This window comes from Crocodylus siamensis, chromosome 2, assembly GCF_052110815.1.
Source record: "Crocodylus siamensis isolate JL-2025a chromosome 2, ASM5211081v1, whole genome shotgun sequence".
Classification (NCBI taxonomy): Eukaryota; Metazoa; Chordata; order Crocodylia; family Crocodylidae; genus Crocodylus; species Crocodylus siamensis.
In genome coordinates this window covers 38028056-38048938 of record NC_143396.1, presented here as the reverse complement: position 1 = coordinate 38048938, position 20883 = coordinate 38028056, and the positions used below count along the sequence as shown (strand labels likewise).

The window sequence follows — 20883 nt, the reverse complement described above, 5'->3', positions numbered from 1 at the left end:
CTTTGGGGCCCATGGTAGTCTTTAATCATATGATCACACAGTACTTTATTGTAGGATCTTTGCCTCCAGATGGGTCATGATTGATGTAGAAGATTGCACATAGAGAAAGGATGCTCGACTTACGGCACTAGTCTAGGACCTGAAAAATCATAGTTCTATACTGGCTCCATCACAGAGTTTCTGTGTCATATTGAGCACAACTCAACATAATGCATACACTTAAGGGGGCTTAGCTAAAATTTTGTGGGCACTCTAGTGCTTCCTGTCGTTTCAGTGCTTGACTTTGCCCCCTTCACATTTTAAGCATATTTTTGCACATAATATCATATATAGAAATTGTGGATAACTTCACCATAGCCTGAAATAAATAGGTATTTAAAATCATCCGAAATTCTGTTCCATTACTATATTTAGTGTTGAGCCCAATGTCTGTTGTCTGCTGACCACTTGCTGCTAGTTTGTGAAAATCTGTCAGGTCAACATGGTATTTGATCTTGTTTCCAAGTCTTTCTACAGGCACTTAATGTTTTTGTATGGTATTTAAGTGTCTGTAGAAGCAATTAGAAGTGAGGAAGAGTAACTGGTATAAGCAACTTCTGTAATTAAGTAGAAATGTAATCAGTTATAGTTATGAGTAAGGTTAAGTTTTGGAAATGAAGTGGGAGGTGATCCAGAGGCTTTAAATTACAAGATGTCATGTATGGAACATTAAAAAGAACAGGTGTGATCTGTGAAATAAATTGTCTAGTAATCTTCTGTTTTGGATGATTGTATATACTGATGTCTGCATCAAAAATAATATTTCTTTTCCCTTACACTTTTTCCCTAAAAATGTCAAACATTATTTGTGCTTTCTGTAAAGTTGGTTTGGATTGTAAGATTTACAGTAGTAGTAAAAATGCAATGCAGAGTATTGGGCATTGCCAGTCATAAATAATTTGGTAATTCTTTGGTAAATAAAATGTCCTAATGAATAGGTATGCATTTAAAAAATAAGGACACCATTTTCTTGGAAGTAGGATTTTAAAGTGAATAAAACATTAGATTTTTACAGCTTCATTCAATAGACAAGTTTTTTTAAATTCAAAATGTGGTTATACTCCATAAATGCAGCCCTATATGTGGTGTAAATATGTTTCTTTTATTGGATTTGTTGTAGAAATAAGAAACTTTTTGTTTTAAATGTGCTTGTTCCTGAACTGTAAAAATTTAATAGTGATAGTTTATTGCTTGTGCCCTGCAAAAGCAGAGGCAGAGCTATTACGCTCTCAGCAGGAGCTATTTATAGCATGACATTGAGTACTCTTTTCTATATTGGTACAGCTACACCTACCCAAAAAAGAAGTCAGGCTATAAAAAAACTCGAAGTATTTTCTCTTTCTTTTCTTATCTTATCCTTATTCATTTCAAATATTATTTCAGGTTATTTGAGCTCAGCTCAAAACAAAAAGCTCACATTGTCATGGATAAGTGGTTAATCTCTTACAGTGGAAGGGGAAACAAAAGCCTTAGACTATCCAATTTCTATTTCTCTAGGGAAAGCTGGTTTAAGAGGCAAAATGTATCTGACAGAGAGAGGAATATACAGGGAGTGGGCTGTTCAAAGGATCAGCATTCATTAGGTGTGCAGTTGTTTAAGGACTTGGGGAGCTATAAGGATCTGTGGAGAAATGGGGAGAAGTGGTCATTTGTCCTAGGGCAGAACAGTGAAGCGGGGGTACTGGTGCCTGGGGAAAAGTGAATATAGATGAGAAGTTGATGCTGTTCTGAAGGATGAGTACAGGAGGTGTGCCTGCAGGGAAGAGCTGACTGCAAGTGTTTTCTCTAGGAGTATCCTGCTGCTTTCAGAGAAGGAATGCAAATAGGCCACTGGAAGCCTCCCCCCTCCCCCCCCCCCCGCCCTTTTCTAGCCCTTCACTGTCATCACATGTAAAGACTCATGCTGCTTTGCTTACATTATGTTAATTGAACCAATAACCATCTTTTACTATGTGTTTGCATAGTACCTAGAATGATGGGGCCATGATATCAGTGATATCAGACTGTAGGCCAGGGGCAGGCAAAATATGGCCTGCAGACTGGAAACAGTCCATCAGGCGATTTCATCCAGCCCATGGGTGGTGGGTGCCTACCAATTTACTGTATCTGACCTGGCTCTGGGCTGCCTCTGCTGTGCTTGCATGGGGCCAAGCCCCACCCCACTCTCATGGGGGCAGTGCATGCTGTACTCCCACCCTTGCTTGTGGGATGGCCCTGACCCCGGCCCTGCTGGTACAGAAGTGGTGGTGGATGGGAAGTGGTGGCAGGAGGGAGTAGGGAAGTGGCAGGGGAAGGGCAGCAGTGGTGGTGGGTGGGGTAGGAGAAGTGGGGTGGTAGTGGAGGTGACAGGGAGGAGTGGTGGGGGCAGGTGGGAGTGAAGCAGCAGCTGGATAGGAGCACAGGAACCCAGGGCGGGCCAGCAGGAACATAGAACCCAGGTCAGCTGGGGCATGAGTCTGCCTGGCTCGATCACGTGGGGCTTGCATGCAGTTCCTGGGTTCTTTGTCTGAACTGCATGCCTCTAGGGGGAGTCCCATGCAATGAAGCTGTTGGCTGGCCCTGCTCACTGCTACATGCGAGTCGTGGGGAACTGCAGGAAGCTCAATGCTATGGAGCCAAGCCAGGCCCATCCCTCTCCCTGGCTCCCTGGCCAAGCCCCATGACCTGTGCCACCGGGGGCTCAGGCATGTGAGCCCTGTGCAGTGGAGCCAGCAGTTTCATAGTTTCATAGTTTCATAGTAGCTAGAGTCGGAAGGGACCTAGGTAGATCATCTAGTCCGACCCCCTGCCTTAGCAGGAAAGAGCACCGGGGTCAGATGACCCCGGCAAGGTGCTCATCTAACTTCCTTTTAAAAATCCCCAGGCTAGGAGCCTGCACCACTTCCCCTGGAAGCTGGTTCCAGGCCCTAGCCACCCTGACTGTGAAGTAGCGCCTCCTAATATCTAATCTAAACTTACCCTCCGCCAGTTTGTGACCGTTATTCCTGGTCACTCCTGGCAGCGCACGGGGGAACAGGGACTCCCCCAATACCTGCTGATCCCCCCTGACCAGTTTGTAGCAGGCCACAAGGTCCCCCCTTAGCCTTCTCTTGTGGAGGCTAAACAGGTTCAGGTCCCGTAGCCTATCCTCATAAGGCCTGCCCTGCTGACCCCTGATCATACGAGTGGCCCTCCTCTGAACTCTTTCCATATTGTCCACGTCCCTCTTGAAGTGTGGCGCCCAGAACTGGACGCAGTACTCCAGCTGCGGCCTGACCAGTGCCGCATAGAGGGGGAGGATCACCTCCCTGGACCTGCTCGAGATGCATCTGTGGATGCATGATAGGGTACGATTGGCCTTCTTGACTGCCTCCCCACACTGCCGGCCCATGTTCATCGTGGAGTCAATGACGACTCCAAGATCCTTTTCCGTCTCCGTGCTGGCAAGAGGAGAGTTCCCCAACCTGTAAGTGTGGTGCCGGTTCTTCCTCCCCATGTGCAACACCTTGCACTTATCAGTGTTAAACCCCATCCTATTCTCATCCGCCCACCGTTGCAACCTGTCAAGGTCAGCTTGTAGCCTATTGCACCCTTCTAGTGCACCCACATCCCCCCACATCTTAGTGTCATCAGCAAACTTGAACAGGGTGCTTTCTACCCCCTCATCCAAGTCACTGATGAAGATGTTGAACAGTGCGGGCCCGAGGACCGAGCCCTGCGGAACCCCACTGCCCACATCCTTCCAGGTCGAGAAGAACCCATCCACTACCACCCTCTGGGTGCGGCCCTCCAACCAGTTGGCGACCCATTTGACCGTGTGGGCATCGACACCACAGTCTCCCAGCTTTTTGATGAGGACAGGGTGAGAGACAGTGTCGAAAGCCTTCCGGAAGTCCAAAAAGACTACATCCACAGCAACCCCTACGTCTAATGATTTGGTGACCTGATCGTAAAAGGCCACCAGGTTGGTCTGACAAGACCTGCCACTGATAAACCCATGTTGGTTGCCCCTGAGCATGCATTCCCCCGCAAGGCCCTCCTGGATGTGTGCCAGGATAATTTTTTCAAAGAGCTTACCCGGGATTGAGGTCAGACTAACTGGCCTGTAATTTCCCGGGTCCTCTTTTTTTCCCTTTTTGAAGATAGGGACCACATTGGCCCTCTTCCAGTCCTCCGGCACCTCGCCAGAACACCACGAGTGCTCATAGAGCCGTGCCAGGGGTCCCGCAATGACCTCAGCCAGTTCCTGTAGAACCCTAGGGTGAAGATCGTCCGGACCAGCGGACTTGAACACGTCCAGCTTCTCCAGAAGTACCCTAACTAACTCCTCGCTAACCCCTGGCCCAGGCGTGTCTTTCCCGGGGCCCGAGGGGGGCCCAGCAGGGAGGTGGCTGAACTGGTCCCTACTTAGGAAGACAGAGGCAAAGAAATCGTTAAATATGTTAGCTTTGTCATCTGGCGTGATGACTAAGTTGCCCATCGTGTCCTGCAGGGGCCCCACATTACCCGGGACCCTCTTTTTACCCCCTATGTATTTGAAGAAGGACTTCTTATTGTCCTTAATCCGGGAAGCTAGTCCTATCTCCAACTCTGCCTTGGCCCTCCTGACTGCCCCCCTACATCCTCGGGCGACTATAACATAGTCCTTCTTGGCGATGACCCCATCTCTCCATTGGGTATATGCCTCCCTTTTAGCAAGGAGACATTCCCGGATGCTCTTAGTGAGCCATGGGAGTTTATGTGCCCTCCTGCTCCCTTTGACCCTTGTTGGGATTACCTCCCTTTGGGCATGGAGGATCGTCTCCTTAAGGAGCAACCACTCACCTTCGACATCTGATTCCCTTCCCCTCTGGGTCCTCAGCGCTTCCCCAACTATCCTCCTTAGCTTGTTGAAGTCAGCCCTCCTAAAGTCTAGGGCTGTTGCCTTGCTGCAGCCCTTTGCCACCTTACGCTGGATGGTGAATTCCAGCAAGCGATGATCACTGTCTCCCAGGTGGCCCATCACCCGCAGCCCCCTCACCAGGTCATCACCCGTGGCCAGCACTAGGTCCAACAAGGCGTCTCCCCTGGTGGGACTGTGCACCTCCTGGGTTAGATGGAGGTCCTGCAGTCTGGCTAAGAACCGACGTGAGCGATCAGACTTGGCTGACTGCTCCTCCCAGCAGATGTCTGGGAAGTTCAGGTCCCCCATGATGACCACATCCTTAGCCCTCACTGCCTCTGTAAGCTGACCTAAGAATTCCAGGTCGAGCTCTTCTCCCTGGTTGGGAGGTCTATAGTAGACTCCCACCGTTAAGTCTCTCTCCCCTGGACTGCCTTTTACTCTAACCCAGAGCACCTCAGAGTGCCCCCCCTCTACCCCCATGCTAATTAACGAGGAAGTATATTCCTCCTTGATGTAGAGTGCTACTCCTCCACCTTTCCTTCCTATCCTGTCCTTCCTGTATAGCCTATAGCCCTTGACACTCACCGCCCAGTCATGCGATGAGTCCCACCACGTTTCTGTGATCCCTACTATGTCAGGGCTGGTGACAGCTAGGAGGAGGGCGAGTTCCTCCTGCTTCTTCCCCATACTTCGAGCATTCGTGTAGAGGCATTTGAGGCCTTCAGCGGTTGTGCCCACTGACCCCCTAGTCTCAGCAATGCCCCGTCCCCCAACGCTTACCTGTTTCTCCGTTTTGACCATTGGTCTGGGCTCGCTGGCTGTTGCTGGGCCTGGTATCTCATCGTCTCCTCCGCCCTCATCTTCCCCCTCCCCCGACGAGCCTAGTTTAAAGCCCGCCGAAGTCTAGCCCTGGAGCTTATCAGGAGTGCAGGCTGCTGGGGGATGCCGCCTGCTGTGGACCATGAGCACCCCAAGGGCCCGTTGTCTGCTGCTACCACTGGCGGCAGGGGCTGTGTGCAATGTGGGGGGGAATGTGTGAGAGGAGTGTGTTTGTAGAGTGGTCTCACACATGCACACACCTTACAGCCCCTCACAAACCCTACATGCCCCCACACATTCCCAAAAACAAACCCCCCTATATCTACCCACACCTCTCCACACATCCACCCCCACTTCCTCCCCCATACCGCACATACACAAACACCCACAGCTCCCCACAAACCCATACCCAGCCCCCCCACAAACCCCCCCACACACAGAGCCCTCCACAAACCCCATACCCACCCACGCCTCTGCACAAAGTCCACACACGCACCCCCCACACACACACGCACAGTCTCCCACAAACCCCATACCCACCCATCCACCATATACAAGACTAAGACTTCATTTTGAGTTATTATGCAACTACCTTGATATATATGATGTAAACGTACACAAATCAGGACAAATATTTTTTGAAATAAAATTAAAATAAGGTCTTGTAGATGTTTGATTTTTAATATATAATTTGGGGCGGGAGGGTTTGGCTCCAAGATGGTAAATCTCCTTCTTAAAAAGGAGTACTTCTGGAGGCAAGGGAAGGGACTTCCCATGGCAAAGGTCAGGGTTTAGGGGTGGGATGTCTGGTCCCAAGGTGGCGACCATGGGGTGGGACACCTAATATGAGTCATTTATATGCCATAATGACCCAAAAGATGCATTCTTTGGCCAGATCCAGACATGGAGGCATGTGCAGTTTGTGGCACCACAAACCTATTTGTAATGCCACAGGCCATACCCTTGGCACATTAAAATGTGCCTGGTGCAAGATTTGCTACCAGGAAATCCTGGCAGCAACCTATCCTCCTCCCTCCCCCCCCCCCAAACAAACAAACAAAGAACTCTGCACACACACACACAAAAAGTGGCATAGCACACACCACAGGAGCATGTGCCAGCAGACACAGAGGCTTAGTCCTCCCAGGAGATGCTCTGGCTGCCAGCCAGAGCATCATCCCTCTTCTAGTTCTGTCCCAGCTCCTCCAGCACACCAGGAGGAGCAGGGAAATGGCAGTTTCCCTGAAGCGGGGCATTTTGCCCCATACCAAAGTGTGTGCAGAGGCATGCACAGCAGCAAAAAGTAGCAGCACAAATTCATGCTACTACTTTTTTGTCACTGCAAGCACATGCCCCTGCATGTAGGGAGGCACCCTTTGATTTATAGCTGTTTGACATGTTTTATCATTTATATAAGAAACCATAGATTGTATCAAGAAAAATAAACGTTTTGTATGCTGTTCATAAAATTTAATATAAAGGTTTGCAGCCGTTCTGGTTCTAAATGAAACAAATAAGTAGCGAGAGAACAAATATATTTCAAACTTATAAAAGCTAGAAGTTTTGAGTGCCAAGATTCAAATACTCTTTTAGTCATTTAGAAAAGGAGACAGTTGCTTCTGTCATAAATTTTGTCTTGTGTTAGATACCCATGTTGTAGTTTGAGGTCTTAAGAAGGTACTGAAGGATTTTCTGTTTATATGGAATTTATAGTCGTTTTCAGTAGACATTCAGAAAGCCCAAGCCTGAATCAGTTCAATCTTTGCATGTTTGCATGTTAGTCTAAGGTGTGGATTGAACTGAGAAGAAGCAAGTGAACAGACTTTCACTTTTGATTCCAAAAATACAGCTAGATGTCTGCAGTGGCTCAGGGTTTTAGAAGCTGGAGGGTGCTAGAGCAGCACTTCCATCCCTTCAGCAGTGGGGGGGGTTTAAACCCCGCTTCCCTCCACCTTACCCTTCTGGTCCAGTTCATGCCATGGCCATGCCCCCTGCTCTCTGCTTGAGCAGGAAGAGAGAAAGAAAACCTTGGCAGGGGCTGCTCTCACCCCCATTTGAACAGGTAGTGGGGTGTGGGGGCAGAAGTGTGGCAACCCTCCCCACACAGACTGAGGCTGGGATCCCGTGGGCCATAGAAGGGATTTAAACCCCGCTCCTTCCCCTCTGCCCAAGTCTGATGGCCCCTGCCCCTTCTGTTCTAGCACAGGGGAAGTCTGGTAGGGGTGCTCCACTCCTGCCAGGCAGACCAGGCTTTGTCCCCAGCCAGCTTTCCCACCTCCACTCCCTTGTCCAGCAGCCTTCACTGCTCTGGCTACAGAGCAGAGGCGCAGGGCCAACCCTCCTCTGCTCAAGCAGACAGCATAGCCCAGCCCAGGGCTGCAAAGCATCCTGGGATGCTGAGGGACTGCGATTTAACTTGAACCAAGAAGGGGTCTGGGGCAGAAGTTCCATAAACCAGTTTGACCTAAATCAGTTAAGTCTGATATACTACATTCAAGCCAGTTTCAGCCATTTCAAAACTGGTGTATGTGTACTGAACTTATGTTTTGTTCCAGGTTTAAACCGGTTTCTGATCACTTAAATTGGTTTTTGTGTAACTTCTGTCTGTAGCCTAAAAGAAGTTAATTTCAGAGGTGCTTAGACACCCAGAATTCCCATTTATTTAAATTGAACCTATGAAAATGCGGGTGCAATAACAATTCTGTTTCTGCTCCAGTATTTGAAAAAAAATTGTGATGATTATATTGACAAAGATGTTCTGGTGATTAATGGGTTTGTCAATACAGCTATGCAATTGATTTAATTTGTCTGACCAAACTGAAAACCATAAAATTACTTTTGTTTTAGGTTGACTGAAACATTTCATTTGGGCCAAAATTTACAGGGATTTTAATTTAAAAGTACATGATCTTTAAAGCTAATTTGATCTTGAAGTATTGTGAAATTAAAAAATGAAATATTTTTACCTAAACTGTTTTGACTCTTAGAGGAACAGTATAGAATTTGCTTCCCCTCGTTTCAAACTCTAAGTTTGCTTGGGGTAGGAAATACCTTGTTTGATATGTGTGCAGCCCCAAGTACAGAGGGGACTCTAGGTATCACCACAAAAAACCACAACTAATAATTTTAACTCCACAGACTTAGAAGGGAAGTCCACTAGTCCTAGTGCAATTTCTGAAAGCTAAAATTTTAGACAGTAAATGTGATATGAGTCAACTGCTTGTTACAGCATATCATTAGGTCAAGTTTTTGTATTAAAGTATAAAGATTTGAAAGTCCTTCCTAACCAATGAAATCTTACCCTCCTCAGGAATGGAGGATTCATGTCCATCACACAGTATGTATATTTGCAGTGAGCTGTAGATATTTTTATAGATTGACCTGAAATCAAATTAAAATGGGAGCGATTTTCTTATGAGATTAACTAGAATTTTGCGTTGCTGAAATCAGTGAAGCTGCACCAGTTTCCAGCAGCCAAAGATCTCGTCCCTTCTTTCTAGGTTACCAGGACTGGCTCCAGAAACAACACTCATTTTAGCTGACTCTTTCAAAAGTTTCTTGATAATATTGTGCAAACTTCTGTGGAAGCTGGCCATTATGTCTAACATAACCATGTCATTTGGCACATTTGACGTACACTGCCTCTAGGATTGCTGAATTTTCAGTTTCTTGTTAGATTTCATTGTTTTTAGGGGTTAGAAATCAATCTGGCAGACCAAAAGAAATGCAATACTTTTTTGTATAACTTAGCATTTCTCTCAATAGCCAGCTGAGGTTTTGTAATGCAGTGTTTCACTTTCTCATTCACTCTTTCCCCTTAGAAATTTAGCTGACATTTAGTGTGCAAGTTGTTCAATGCAGCTTTCATATGATAAGAGTCTTTTAAAACTGAGTTAAATATAGTTCCTACCCCATAGAAAATCAATTGTATTCAGCTACATTTAAGTAAGAGCTTATTGTACATATTTGCTTGGGGTGCTTATAAATTTCCCACACAACAGAAGGATTTTATAATAGAGGTCAGCTATAGATCTGACCTCACAAAAATATTGCCAAATCTGAAGCACCATTAATTTATTGTACAGTAAACTGCTTAGCTAACTACTTGTATCCGTTAGGTTTGCCAAGTGGAAGAAAAATTCTAGAATGCAGAGCATGTTAATTTACAAAAACAGGAGAACATTTAAATTTGTACATGGACAGCTACAGTCAGCTTGACTAATGAAAATGCATATACCTTGGTCTCCAGACTCCATTTCTTCATTTCCTTGCACTCAGTCCTTCCATATATGAGGGCTGTTTTAGTGGGTTAGATATCTAATCTTAACTGATCTAAATGTAAGCTAGAAGTAGTAACTAGGCATTACAAACATGAAGTTATTCTATTAATGTACTATCCAGAAGTTCCCAAATACGACAGACCCGCCAGTTATTAACACCTGAAGAATTCCTACTGCTTGAATCTACCTTTCTCTCATCACCATTCTTATCAAGAAATATATCCCAATATTCCTGTTTGCACAACCCTGCAGCATTTTTCTTTGCTACTGCTGCAGTAGTATATAGCCAGCAGAGGGAGCACTAATTAATTAACAGATTGGATTCCCAAAATTAAACTGATATATTATATGAACATTAGTGATGCTCATTGTGTTGGAGGAGTAAATAACAAATGAGTGTTGTGTTTGTCTTCACTGAGGAGCAATAAAAAAAGTGTCTGAACACTTATCTTGGTCTACAAAGAGTATAGTAAATAAAGCTGGGCAAATTATCGAACTCAAACCAGAGAAGCACTCGGTTTGATTTCAAACTGCAAAACAGCAATTATTTGTCACAAGTTACAAGCCCTGCTAACTGTTCCCAATAACTCCTTGCAACTGAATACTGCAGAAAGCTTTGTGCTGTTGTTTACAGCTACCTTTGAATCCAATTCATTTACATGGATAGCATAGCTCTATTTCTGAATCATTGTGATTGGGAGGGGCATCTCAGGAAGTATTTTTCTCTTGGTTTCTCAGAGAATTAAGCTGTGTTTCAGTTCTTTGAAGCAGTACGGAGAAGGAGCTGTGCAGAGAACTGGTCACCTCCAAACCCAGCTAGTTCTGTAAGATCTCTTGGAGGTGCTGTTTAAAAGACAGTCTTAAAAACCCAGCAAAACAGGTACCAGTCAGGAAGGTGATGCTGTGAAGATTGTGGAATTTTAATCGTTTGTTTTTATTTATTTGTTCTGTTGCTTTCCGTGATGTTGCATGCATTAACCAGGATACCTAAGCATTTCTGCTTACAGCATCTCTTTCAATAATAGTACTGTCTGATAAAATTACATTACACATTTTTGACACCCAACTGACTGCTTAGAACAATGGTGCTTAACCTCCAGCTTGCAGGCCAAATCCAGCCATATCATCCAGCCTGTGGGTCTCCCCATAAGTCTAAAAATTTGGTTCCTTGGGAGTAGTGACACTGGCAATTGTGGCTTCCCTGCTGATAAATGTCTGGACCTGTGGGGAGTCCCACAAACCAGATGATGTGGTCCTTTGCACTAGATCAGGCCAGCACATGGGGTCACTTCATGGCCAGATCTGTGGTTAAGCCAGCACCTATGTCCAGATCCAACTCATGGGACTAAGTTGGCACACTGGATTGCACCCATGGACCAACCCTAACCCAGGATCCAGTCTGCAGACCAGCCCTATGCCACTTATCCAGCCTAAACAGCCACAGGGTTGAGCACCACTGGTTTAGAAGATTTTGAGAAGCAGTTTCATCCAGACCAGCTACTTGTCCCAGAGAGAGAACATGGAGGGGCACAGATTCTTCTGAACCACAAGCTATGTCATACAGTGTAAAATGTGGTACCTAATACCTAGGTCAGTGCCCCTCTTTGTTAATGACAAGGCATATAAGTTGCTGACCAGCTTTCCGTTCTCATGCAGACAGATTCTCAAAGCTGGCGGCAGATGCAGCTCTTTGATGATAACTGATGCCACGATGTATGTTATTCTTATTCGAAGGCTGTTCCAGATGAAAACAACGCAGGCAGCAGTTTTCAGTGACTGCCACTAGCAGTAACAGTAAAACAGTTCTCCTCCTTATGTTCTAATGAGCGAGTGACATGGTATGCCACCCGCTGCTGCTGACACGCTCCAAACACAGAAGTACAATGAGGTCCTTTAAGGGTTGTCCTCAGCAGCTTACTTTCAAATCCACTAGAGACTGAGGACTTGAGAGGAGGCAAGAGGGATTCCTAGAGAGTCTTCATTTGCTGACTTGGGGTACGTTGGTGGGAGTGAGTGGGTAGGGTGCTCAGGGCTGGCTGACTACAGCATCAAGCTGCCACTGCATTACAAATATATACTTAGAGCTTTAAAAACCCTCCCTGCTATTTATCTTTTAGACAATGGGAAAACAAAAATGTATTTATCATATGATAGAGAAATATATGAAAGAAAAACTAAGGCTTATAACCCTGAATTAATATCGGCGTTGGCAATTCTGGTCTGTTCTACTGTCCCCCTAGCAGTGGTTATCTTGAAGTAGTGAGACCTTATCACTTGCAATTCAGGGAGACCTTTGTCAGGAGTATCAGTGGTCCACTATGCCATTTCTTAAGACAAACCTGACTCCTTGTTGCAGCAGGATTCTGGGAGGGGACAAGATTTATCTTACTCTGGGACACTTCTTAAGGGTATATTACCTTTCCTGTGTAAGTGTTTTTCAGGCCAACAGAAGAAATGTAAGGGATTCCAAACATAAATGTTGGACTAAACAGAGAGCCCTCCACCAGGTTAAGGTAGAAGGAGAGTGCTGTGGGGGAAACTGAACCATTCCCTCTGGACATGGGGAAAGATTGATAGGTGAAAAGGTTTTCTTGCGTTAGTGAAGGGCACAGTATAGTCCAGTGACTTGAGTAAATTGCTTAAGATGAAGTTTAGTACACATTAAATGAATTGCAGAATCATAAAAACAAGACTGGATGGGACTTTATGGAGATCATCTAATTCAACCCTTTGCTCAAGCAGGATCATCCCACTCAGCCATAGGTCTTCTGTTCTTTTAAGAGATATTTTGGCAGCTGACAGCTTGCTTTCTTTCTCTGTTGAATAAAAAACTGAAGTTAGTTGAAAACTGTATCCTTCTTTTCCAGGAAATGTTTTTGTATCTTACAAGTGAGCTGAAGAAGTTGGCAGAAATCCACAATGAGAGACTGTTGGATACACCACACAACCCTATTTCATTAGGTAATTGCTGTTTGTATTTGCAATTAGATATAGTTTTTCTGATACTCTCTTGTACACATGTGTAGACCTAGTTCACCCCTCCATTAAACCAAGCTGAAGCCAATGTGAGTTCATTGAACTCAATGGAATTACATTAGTCAAACAGTGGAGAAGTGCAGAAGTGACTCAGATCCTGTGTATATATACAGAGCAGCTCTTGACCAAAATATATGTGGTTTAATCAATGGAATATAAAGGCTGACACAGTCTTTAATCATATGTTATAAAGAAAACAGTTTATAGTTTGGGACTCATTCTCAGTAAAACAGACTACTATTGAGTCACTCCATTTATTTAGGATTTTTTTTTTATAAACACTAACTCTGCTAAACATTGAAAAGTAAAACTTCTCCATGCATTACCTTGGTCATGTGCACAATTTAACCATATAAATAAACAATTACATGGAGTAGAAAACTAAAAAGTAAGTACTATAAGAATGCACATTATAATTATATTTTAATACAAATACTTAATCAGGTGTCCATTATGAAGTAAAATATGCCATCAGTGATTTGTTCTTGGTGAAAAAAGTGCTTTTTTACAATTTTTATAACAAAGCTGTTTATGTCTGCAGCCATGTCTCTAAAGAACCTAGAGGAACACAGTGACACTGCTGTTACACAACTTGGATCTATGCTTTTTACAAGACAAGTTTCTGGAGCTAGGTGAGCATTTGAAACTTTAAAATTTTCTCAGCTGACCAGGTTTGAATTGAATACCAACAGAGAAGGAAAAACCTCAAGTTAAATTTATCTTGTTGTGATGGTTCATACCCCCGCTTCCCCACCACCTCTGCACGCACACTAGAGAGTATGTAATATGACCCCTTGATCAGTGTAAGTATTACCCAAGCATGGAAGGGAAAAAAAGTGGTTTCCTTGCTATCTTCAGGTGGCTCAATGCAACCTATTTACTTGTATGCATCTGCTGTTACGCAGTTTGTTTCTGCTTAATATTTCAAGTGATGCCTTGTGTAACTTATCCTTTTCGAGTGCCTGGGGTTTTTGACGGCAAGCAGCTTGTGGCAGGGACTGTCTCTTTATTCTGCATTTGTACAGCACTTAGCACAGTTTTGCCCTAGACCTGGAAAACCCATTGTTAAGCTTTAATATGTTGCATTGCTTTTTGAAAGACAACCTGCTTTCCAGCACTGCCTGTGCTAGAGGGACCTACAACCTGAGCTAATTTCAGATGAATTTACTCTTAAAAATACTTGAATGTAGCAAGGGAAATGCAGGACAAATCATTTTTAATGGTTTCAGTTTAAGCCCTTTAGAAGAAGAACATGATCTAAAATTTGTTTTGGCAGAATTCCTTAATCTGAATATTGCTGCTGCCACACTAGCTTCTGTTACAGAGGTAATGTCATTTTCTCCAGCAGAGCTGAATGTTTCCACATCACAGGCCATGCTTCATTAGTTTGGATTATTCCACTTCCTTCACAGATGAACAACAATAAATCTGTGTGTACTGCAGTCTAATACTGTTCTTGTTTTGCCTGACCCCAACCTTCACTTGTCCTGCTCCTCCGGTCATTTTTGGGTAGATTGGACTCAACAGATTCCAGATTTGAGAAGTTACCGGTCTCCAGTGTATTGTTTCATCAAGTTCAAAGGTTCTATTCCAGTGTTTCCTGTTCATCCTAGGTTATTGACATGAACTTTTTTATAACTTACAGAAGGGGTGTCAAACTCACCTGGGTTCCCAGGGTGAATCTGGATCATGGGGCACTTCACAAACCTGATCTAGCCCAAGGCACCTAGTAGGCCACTATGACCACCTCAGTGGTGGCAGGCAGGTACAGTAGCAGCAGGGAGGTTCAGCCATAGCAGTGGTTCTTGGGAGTTTGCCAGTGGCAGGAGGGGCTTGGGGGCAGCTGAAGCAATGAACAAAGCTCACCACCAAAGCCAGCAAGTCCAAAAGTACTACTGAATTCTGTGGTAGGCTATACCATGCTGCAGCTTCTGGTGGCCCATCAGTAAAATAGTGAGCCAGGTAGAGAGGCTCTGCAAACCAAATTCAGTCCAGGCTGAATAACACCTCTGACTTACAGGTAGATTATACACAAAAACTGGTTGTAAAATTATCTCAAAAGGGTGTATTATCTGTAAACAGCTCTGGGCATTTTAAACTGACCTGTGATTATTTGTTTCAGGGTGGTTCCCCGAAGTTTTCAGCAAACAGTGAATAACTATGCATTCAAAGGCTTTATGTCACATACAGATAACTACCCTTGTGCCTACCTCAATGCTGCTTCAGCAATTGGCATGAAAAAGCAAGATGTGGACATGTTTCTTAAAAGACTCAATAAGTGTTTGAAGACTTTTGGAAAAGAAACAAACAAAGGAAAAGACGTGCCTAAAACAAATGATTGTAATGCAGATCTAGTCAAGGGAGAACCAGAAGAACCAAACAAGATGTAGATTTTGGAACTTAGCGTAATTTATTCTTGCAAGATGTCAAGTTTGTATCATATTGCATTATGAATCTTCAGTTCTGGGAATTAGAAATTTAACCCCTGTTAAAAAACGTCTTGGATAAAATTCATATTAAAAATATTGTTGGAAGATAGTCACTTCCCTGTGCATAGAGGCCCAGCCACTAGGCTTCTGCATCACCACTTACGCCGTCAAAATAGACTTTATTTTGGCACTCTCCTTGAGGCCAAATTTGAATTGGAATTGGAGAAATACCTGAAGAAAGAATCAATGAATATTGAGGAATATTTTAAACTGAATTTTCTGTGGTGGTATTTGCATTACTGGTTTATATGGAAGCCTTTTATTAATTTCATCAAATGTCTATTGAATGAGGGCATTCCCATATTTATACTGATTAATTCATGATGGCCATGTGCAGCCAGTCCCCACTGAATCTTTGTGTGAATGAGAGGAGAGTTGGGTATTAAATAGCATTTAAAAAAATGCAAGAAAGTGAGGCAGCTCAAAGTGGTAATTTCTTATGATTTCTTACCTAGTAATGCTCAGAATAGCTGTAATAGCAGCCACATATTTAAAGTCTGGATAGTTTTCACAGCTAAGGAACTGGAGTGCCTCCTGTATTTGATCTCTGCCTTGATAATGGCTCTCCTGTAAGAAAGCAATCAGTGGACCTGAGGCAGGGAGAAATAGTAGTGTCATTGAGCTTTGAGGAGGTTACAGCAGTTAAGAGATCAGCTGGCCCCTCTGGGTGTCCTGGGATGTAAGATTCACTCTAGCACTTGGATAATATGAAGACTTCTGAACCATCTCCTGTAGGTGATGCTATTGCTGCACCAGCTATACTGTGGCGCTGACTGAATTGGTTAGCTTAGCAAAATATTGGTGTTCTGAAAATGAGGGGCCTGTATCACTGACATGATGACTGTTGGTTTAAATTGTTGGTTTAGATTTGTAAAGTTTTTAGTTTAATTCCCATTTTTAATGTAGCATATACAGAGTGGCAGCTGCCAAGTCATTTATTAGCTCAACTCTGCAATATTTCTCTGTCAGTCTGTCATGATGCCTTGGAGCACCACATTTATTTCAGGGAATGTCCTAGATTTTTCATGTATGGAGAACCATACACCTTTGTTGACTGCTAAATCAAAATATTGGCCCTTTACTAAAGGTTTGTGTACATAAAGGAATAAGATAAATAATGAAAATGGGGAAATTAGTGCACATAAGCTAAAGTGCATTAGCTCCATGTGGCTGCTTTCATTCAGAAAAAAGTGGCCTTAGTTCACTGTATTTAAGCTTGAAGATTTGCTGCCACTGTTTCACTGCTACTCCTGTGTGAGCCAGCTATATGCACCTACTTGTGCTACAGTCACATCTGATATGCAGACATATCCTAAGAGATATGTAATACATAGGTTGATCCCTGGTCCTTGTGACTGTAAGCATACTTTCCTACCTTGCATTTGTCAAGGTCATAGCATACTACAGCCTTCACCACTGCACAAAGCTCTGGCACAGTTTTGAGGTGCAAAAAGATGGCATGGTTCCTGCCACTATGTTATGTGTTGGAGCAGTTAATCAAAACTGCAGAGGTTTAGTCAAATCCTCCTCCTGTTCATGAGTCATGGTCATTCATTCAGGGAACAAACAAATTAAAGCTTAGATGAGTATTTCACAGAATTCAAATATTAAACTCTCCTCTATGGTCTCAGGTGGTGTGTGCCAGCAATTTTACAGACTTAAATAAGCATTTGGTGAATAATATTCCCACATGAACAATTCAAGAAAAAAAAAAGAAAATTGCACTTGGCTCAAGGGGTATTAAGAGCAGAAAAACCTCTTAAATTGCTTATTGCAAATAATTCACTCAACTCTACTAGTTAATGGATTTGACTAGGTACTGAGCTACCTCTTCTAGTTTAAAATCTTCTGGTTCTCAAGTTATTTTGGATTAGATATTATCTCCTCTATGGAATATCGTGAAACAGGTAAAACTATTCTAATGACTTTTTCATTACCAGTTTGAAAACATCCTCGTTTATTCTGTTTTAACCTGCTTGTGGTCCTTCTCCTTTCATACTTGTTAGGGAATGGGGCTTGGGTCTTTGGTGTCTGGTCTTCTTTTATGTGCAGTAATTGGGCAGCCACATAGACATCTTCTTTATGGTGATAACATGCAAATCTACCTCACCACTTACAACACCTCTCCTTCTCCAGTCCCAGATCTCAGCAGTTTTTCTCCCTGATATTTCTGTGGCTAAAATTTGGTAACTTATTTTTCATCATCTCTTTCTTTCTTATATTGTCACAGGAATCCTCTGTGACCAAATTTGTATCCACACTGAGCTGATTCTTCCTTCGCCACAGCTCAAAAAATTGTCTGTTTTGATCTCTACAGATTCGAGCTGGACAGAAAATTATTTCCATCCTATGGGATTGAAAGATTCTGCTGGCAGTTTCTGACAGAAAAACATTTAATCAATTAAAAAGTAACCAATGACTCCAATATATATATCAACACTTGTCTGCATCCTGCTTATTTCCTCTGTTCATTACTGTGACCTTTCCAGTGTCCAGATACTGAAATTGTTCACCAAAATGAGAATGTTAAATGATCTTTTGCTTTTAATCTGCTGTCATTCTTTCATCCTTAAAGTCCTTTCACTAGCTCCTTCCCTACCTCTTCAGATTTAAATTACTTTTACCTTTTCTACTTAATGCTAGTGATGCCTCATATCCAACTTGTACCTCATCTTGAAGAATTCCTGTGTAAGTTTATGTATGAAAGTAGTTCCATTGAAGAGATGTGTAATTACCATATTTATTTGAATACAAAACAAGGTGTTTCTCCAAACAGCAAAGCCCTTCATCTTACATCTGAATACAAGAAAACCTTATTAGATAAATTGTCTATTAGTAAACTGCTGCTAAAAACAGCATATGCTCAGTAATAGGAACCAACTATTACTAACTGATGCAACCAACACTAAGCATAACTGAAACAAATGGCCCATATTGGGAAAACATGCTTTTTTTTTTTTTTTTAAATAATGTATTTCATGTTCCAGGTCAAATTAGCCAAATCCATTCCAAATCATATCAACTGAGCAGAACTCAATCGTTCCAAAAGCCGTATCAATTGAGCAGGCAGAACTCAATCTTTCTAAACACCACATATGGTGCTATAACCAGTGAGCATCCTTCACCTGAGACCTATCACCCTGGGACTTCAGATACTTCCAAATCCATTGGCAGGCATCCTATGTGCAGGCCTAAGCTCAGAAGTCTTTGAGTTTGGATGCCCCCAGATATTAGAAGCAAGCATCCTCCATCCCAGACTCTTTAGTCTGGGACTTCAGATACTCCCTACACTCAGCTTTAGCCCACAAGAGGCCAAGAAGCAGTATTGGACAAACATGCTAGGATAGGTTGATGCACTCTGTCTGAATAAAATAGTGCCTTTTAAGTACAGTCCCCCTCAGTGCCGACTTTTTTTCAATTCAGGATGAGCCACTACAGTGCATATATTTTGACTTCCTCTTCACTCTCACAGCTGAGCTGCACATTTCTTTTCCATTTCCAATTAGTGCTGTTTCTTCAGTAGCCAAAATGTCTGGCAAACATCACCAAATGGGGCCCCAAACAGTTTACCCAGTATCCCTGTGTCAGCCCTCATTTGGCCTTTATGAGGTAGAGCTGGACCAGGTTGTCCTGTGTCTTTTTTGCCTATAAATCTTTGGAGCAGAACTCCAATCCCAGGACTCATGACAAAAACACCCAGTTGTAGTCGTAAGTGGAAGCTAATTGGCACATTGATCCTTTGTTGGTGGTGTTTGAAATATGCACACAGACTGAGCAATGCTGAGCTGTGGGGTCACCATAGCTTAAAATGCTGTCGACTCTGATGTGGCCCAGCCCAGTGAACTATATGGTAAATCTTGAGCTTTTAGCTTTGGACTAATACAATGCATAGTTTGTAGGCTCAGGTCAAGCATAGTGGCTTCTTAACCTCGCAGGGTAAATATGTATCTGTGTTCATGAAGACAGTCCTCCTGAACTGCACTGCAGGAGAGTTGCTCATCTGGCATGGTTCAGTACCTGCTGAGGTACAGCGGCTTTAAACCCAGTTTATGGAAATGGGAGTCTCCTCCCTTGCTTGCTTTAATGGCTAAGGCCATAGCAAGGGCAAGCAAAACTCAGGGGCATCCGAACCCCAAGCCTCTGGGCTTGGGACTGCAAGTAGGATGCCCGCCAAAGGTTTTGGAAACATCTGAAACCCCAGGTGTGGGTAGAGGATGCTTACCAGTAACAGGACCACTTATGGTTCTGGACTCTTGGATTTAGAATTAGTTTTGGCTAATTTAGCCTTGAATACAAATTTTTTTTATATATATATATAAAAAATGTGTAAATCACTACAACTATGTTTAATTTCAAGGTCAGTTGTTCAAATTTGTACCTCCTTTCCTCTGCTGAGGGAGAGCAGGGTCTGACAGTAAGGAAGGGTCTGCAGAGCAGGAAAAGTTGGAGTGAGGCAGAGTGCAAACGGGTTACCTGACCCCTTAAATTAATTCTCCCTGTTGTAACAGTGGGAGGGGGGAAATTCAAGGCAAGCCTCCAATAATTAGATTCTATACCTAATAAATTTATACATTTTCCATATGTAGAAACTAATTATTGAGGGGGGTCCTCTTATAATCAGGGTTATCTTATCTTTGAGTAAGTATGATAGTTTTTTCAGAATTGTGCTTTTACTGCATGGCCTACTGATTCTTCTCCGCCAGGCTTTGTGCCCTATCTGTCCCCTTTTCCATCATCCCTTTTCCCCCACACCAGTCATTTTCAATTGAATACCCTCTAGTGCCTACTACTCTCTTTTATGGCTCACTTCACACGTCTCAGCAATGCATCTAACCAAATAATTGATTGGAATTTTTTTTACAAAACGTGTACTTGAGCCTTGTACTAAATACCTATGAGATCCTACTTCTAGAATTTGTTCTTCATCTTGCAGTCTCGCTCACTTCCTGTGTCACCATTTATTATGTTGTATTCTAATTTAAATTCAGTTACTAGGGGCACAGACTTTACCTAATTTAATAAGAACTTGTTACCTAGGCTTGCTTGGAAAATGAAATTTTATATAAACAATCCAAAACATAATGTATTGTTAACAGAAATAAATGGAAAAGAATTACCAAACCTTTTACGTTTGTTATTTTGTGATAGGGTTCTATAAACAGTGTTTGTTTAATAGGTTGTTTTTAATGGAAGATTGCAAAGCTATTGATATTTGCATTTCTAAATATAAATAATATTATTTTTATTTATAACATTTCATTACTTTATTGGAAGGTATAGTTACTAATTGTTTGTATGTTTTCCTTCTGTAATCAAAGAAAGAGAATGTTCCTCAAGGCCATGGGAAGTCCTTCCC

General features: G+C 43.1%; 1 protein-coding gene across 1 annotated transcript in view; it reads left to right on the top strand.

The window, feature by feature from the left end:
• SEPSECS (Sep (O-phosphoserine) tRNA:Sec (selenocysteine) tRNA synthase) overlaps nt 1-20648 on the top strand; it is a 53886-nt gene extending 33238 nt beyond the window's left edge. The window contains exons 9-11 of the mRNA XM_090035715.1: nt 12870-12963; nt 13580-13670; nt 15161-20648. Of these exons, the coding sequence (XP_089891841.1) occupies nt 12870-12963; nt 13580-13670; nt 15161-15428 (453 nt within the window). The 3' untranslated portion in view covers nt 15429-20648. The remainder of the gene's footprint in view (nt 1-12869; nt 12964-13579; nt 13671-15160) is intronic.
• Nucleotides 20649-20883: the final 235 nt, after the last annotated feature.